Genomic DNA, 3,848 nt, shown 5'->3' on the forward strand with positions numbered 1-3,848 from the left:
TGCCGCGCCCGTTTAGCCCCCTCGATCCGGCCGAACAAAAGCTGTTTAGGCATGCGGTGGCTGGGCATGCGGGCTACATGACCCAGCCAACGCAGCCTTGCCTGCCGGAGGAGCTCACCGATGGGACTTTGCCCAGATCTTTCAAGGATTTGTAAGCTCCTTACACAATCCAGCCTGCAGGTTTAAATGGATCGTAGGCAGGCCAGCCTAAATGTTTCCAACCGGCGAAGATGCTGAAACGCTCACCAGAGCTCACACACCACCACGCTTACCGCAATTCACGAAAACACTTCCCCATCATACTCGCCACGATATCAACCACAACAACCACCACCACATCACCACAGCTGACCACAACACTCCCTAAAACATTCAACATAATACTCACCGTCGCACTCACCACAACACTCACCGCCAATCAGCACCACACTCACCACAACATTCAACAAAACACTCTTACCACAGCATTCACCACATCTCACCGAAATACTCACCACAAGACCACTGATCTGCTAGCCACCAGACTCGGTTACAGAACACACCACCATACTCATCACAACACTCACCAAAGCACTCAAGGAAGCTGCCACATTGGTTATCAGCGGATTCGCCATCGGCAACCAGCCATGAATCCGTCCATCGGAAGCCGCGCGCGGTGGGGTACAGTGTGGGTAGTCCCACCTCCACCAGGTGGGGTACAGTGTGGGTAGTCCCACCTCCACCAGGTGGGGTACAGTGTGGGTAGTCCACCTCCACCAGGTGGGATACAGTGTGGGTAGTCCACCTCCACCAGGTGGGGTACAGTGTGGGTAGTCCACCTCCACCAGGTGGGGTACAGTGTGGGTAGTTCACCTCCACCAGGTGGGGTACAGTGTGGGTAGTCCACCTCCACCAGGTGGGGTACAGTGTGGGTAGTCCACCTCCACCAGGTGGGGTACAGTGTGGGTAGTCCAACCTCCACCAGGTGGGCTACAGTGTGGGTAGTCCCACCTCCACCAGGTGGGGTACAGTGTGGGTAGTCCACCTCTACCAGGTGGGGTACAGTGTGGGTAGTCCACCTCTACCAGGTGGGGTAAAGTGTGGGTAGTGATTCCACGTTCAGAATCGATGTTACGCGCTCAGAGTATTTGGCTGCTGCTATAAATTACGACGTGACTTCTGCAAAAGAGCTAAAGAGCTAAGACAGCTCAGTGGGGCCTTGAACCTGGGTAAGATGACAAAGTGTAGGCTTTAGCACCACACTCGGGTGCGATGCTTGCCTAGACGCTCCGTATGACAGAGGCCCTGCCGCCGGCTTGCAGCAAGGGATTGCTGGGCTAGAGGGTGGGGGGGAGGGGGTGAAGGCTGATTCATCCGATCGTGGATAGGGCACGAGCGGCCATGACCACGGATGCCTGCGTTCCGTAGGAGATCGAGGCGGCGCTCCACAACGCTCTGCATGAACTCCAGGAGATGGAGCGCCAGGGATCGGCGGAGCGAGCTCCCGACCTCGTGCTGGACACGTTCCCCGGCAGCCCATCGCCGGCACCGCCACCGTCATCATCACCATCATCGCCACCGCCGTCGTCATCGCCACCGCAGCAACACCAGCAGCAGCCATCACCATCATCGCTATCACCGCCGATACCCGCCCACCACCACCGTCAGCGCCACCTCTGCCAACCGTGCCACCACCATAACCACCGCCGCCGTGACATCGCCCCCAGCTGGAGCTCCGGCGTCCGCCAGCCGTGGCCGTCGACCACTCACAGCCTCCCGGCGACGCCTGTGGGCCGCCGCCACCGGCTGGCCTCCTCCTCGCCGCCGCCGCCGCCCGGGAGCGGCCTCCCCGGGAGCAGCCTCCGCGTGGGCCTCTCGCTGGGGAAGGCCGCGGGAGGGCCAGGCGGCGCGAGGGCCGCGGGACTGCCGCCCGCCATCCGGCCTAAGCCCGCGGGCCTAGCTCAGGCTTCTGCCACCGCCACTGCCGCCGCCATCCCTCCGGCCGCCGCGCGAGTCGGGCCGCCCGGCCCCACTTGCTGTCCCGCCGCCGCCGCCGCGACTGCCGCCGCTGCTGCGCTGTCGTCCGCGCGCAGCATGGGGAGCATTGCGGAGCGCCACTGTGCGCTGTAAACCCCCAATCTGATTTCGGATTTAGATACAGCCGCGACGAATTTCGCTCAAGGAGGCCGACGTTGCCCTACGGAAACGTCGACGTGGAGTGGCGGAGCTGGCAGGGGAACGCGCCACTTGCGGGCTGTTGAGGAATGTGTGGCAGCGATGGAGGGGTACTACGTCATTATCGTTGTCACGATCCCTGGGGTAGATAGCCAATCGGAAGTGTCCACTGCACATTTCGTGATTTGTTGTTTCCACTCTCTCTGTGTCCTCGTGCCAGTACGCGTCAGTGGCCCCCATCTTTCTGGCACCACATCTGTTTATGGTGTCGTCGTCGTCGTCAAACCATTCTCTGTTAGCGCTTCCTCTCTTTCCAGTTCTTTACATTTTCCCGAACAATAAGAACAACAATAACTACACACTTTTAATTTTCCCGTTGTTGTCCATCCCACGACATGTTTGTGTGTGTCCAAATAGCGGCAGTCTCCTTCTTGTCACTGCCTGCCTGCATGCAACATCAGGTTGTCTTCTCCGTGCAACCATTTTTCTTACTTCTACGTTGCAACCTAATCTAATTTAGATTCAGATATGCAGCCCGTTCTCCTGTGACGCCGCTTGTTCTTTTCATAATGCCACCTGGATATAACGCGACCGAGCGAATGGAACTGCGTCACGCGAGTGGGGATAAGCGGTCACATGGCTGCTGCCTCGACCTGGGATCACACGAGGCGGTGGGATGCTGCTGGATGCTCCGTGAGGCTGGCCACCACGTGCCTCCGTCTTTGTTCAGCCTGCATACGCATCTCACGCGTCATCGCGGACTGTGCCTTACCCTGTATGGCAGAACCCCTCTTAATGACGGCAATTGGTTCCACGAAACCGGGCGTTACGTGATTTGGTGGTTGAACGAGTCTAGGAATAACACGTTAACGGCTTACTGCGTTCAGATAGCATCAAAAGTTACCCTGTTTCACCCAAGAAACGTACTTTATATTTAAACAATGGGTATTAATACATAAAAATACTAACAACATTTTAAACACATTAAAATAAACTTGGTTAAACAATGCATTCATATTTACTGTACCTGAATTGTCGGTAAGTGAACACATTGGGCTCTATGGAGGCACTACACTACTATACACTAGACTTTACACTACACTACTATACACTACACTATACACTACTATACACTACACTACACACTAGACTATACACTACACTACTATATACTACACTCTACACGACGATACACTACGCATTGGGCTCTATGGAGGCCCGTCGTTAAGCGATTAGTTGTTCACCGAGGTGGTCATTAAGAGGGGTTCTACTGTATTATATTTGATTCATTATAATGCACATTTTTCCATAACGCGGTGTTCTCCAGGGACGCAACTCCCACCGCGCTATAGCGGAACCGGCAGCACCCAGAGAGAGCGTCGCCCAAGGGGCTGACGGAGCCCGACGGAGTCGCCAGGGGCACGCGCCACTGCCAGCTGCCAAGGGTCGAGCGACGGCGATAAAGGGGTACTCTGGGGGTCATGAAAGGGGGTACGGGGGGGGGGGGGACAGGGGGTAGATGGACGAGGGGAGGGAAAGGGAAGAGAAATGGGCGATGGAGAAGAGGTGAGGATATGAAAAATATCTATAAAATATTTTGTATTTGACTATTTGTTTTATCTAACCAGGCAAGGCCCCACTGAGCTGTGTGCAGCTCTTCTTGAGGAGCGACCTGGCCACGAATGACTGCGAAG

General features: G+C 56.2%; 1 protein-coding gene across 1 annotated transcript in view; it reads left to right on the top strand.

Moving 5' to 3' along the window:
* Positions 1 to 3,615, top strand: part of LOC144945698 (rho GTPase-activating protein 4-like) — a 49,331-nt gene extending 45,716 nt beyond the window's left edge. Inside the window, exon 23 of the mRNA XM_078874266.1 lies at positions 1,408 to 3,615. Within this exon, the coding sequence (XP_078730392.1) occupies positions 1,408 to 2,109 (702 nt within the window). The 3' untranslated portion in view covers positions 2,110 to 3,615. The remainder of the gene's footprint in view (positions 1 to 1,407) is intronic.
* The last annotated feature ends 233 nt before the right edge of the window (positions 3,616 to 3,848 follow it).

Source organism: Lampetra fluviatilis, chromosome 38, assembly GCF_964198595.1.
Source record: "Lampetra fluviatilis chromosome 38, kcLamFluv1.1, whole genome shotgun sequence".
NCBI classification, from domain to species: Eukaryota; Metazoa; Chordata; class Hyperoartia; order Petromyzontiformes; family Petromyzontidae; genus Lampetra; species Lampetra fluviatilis.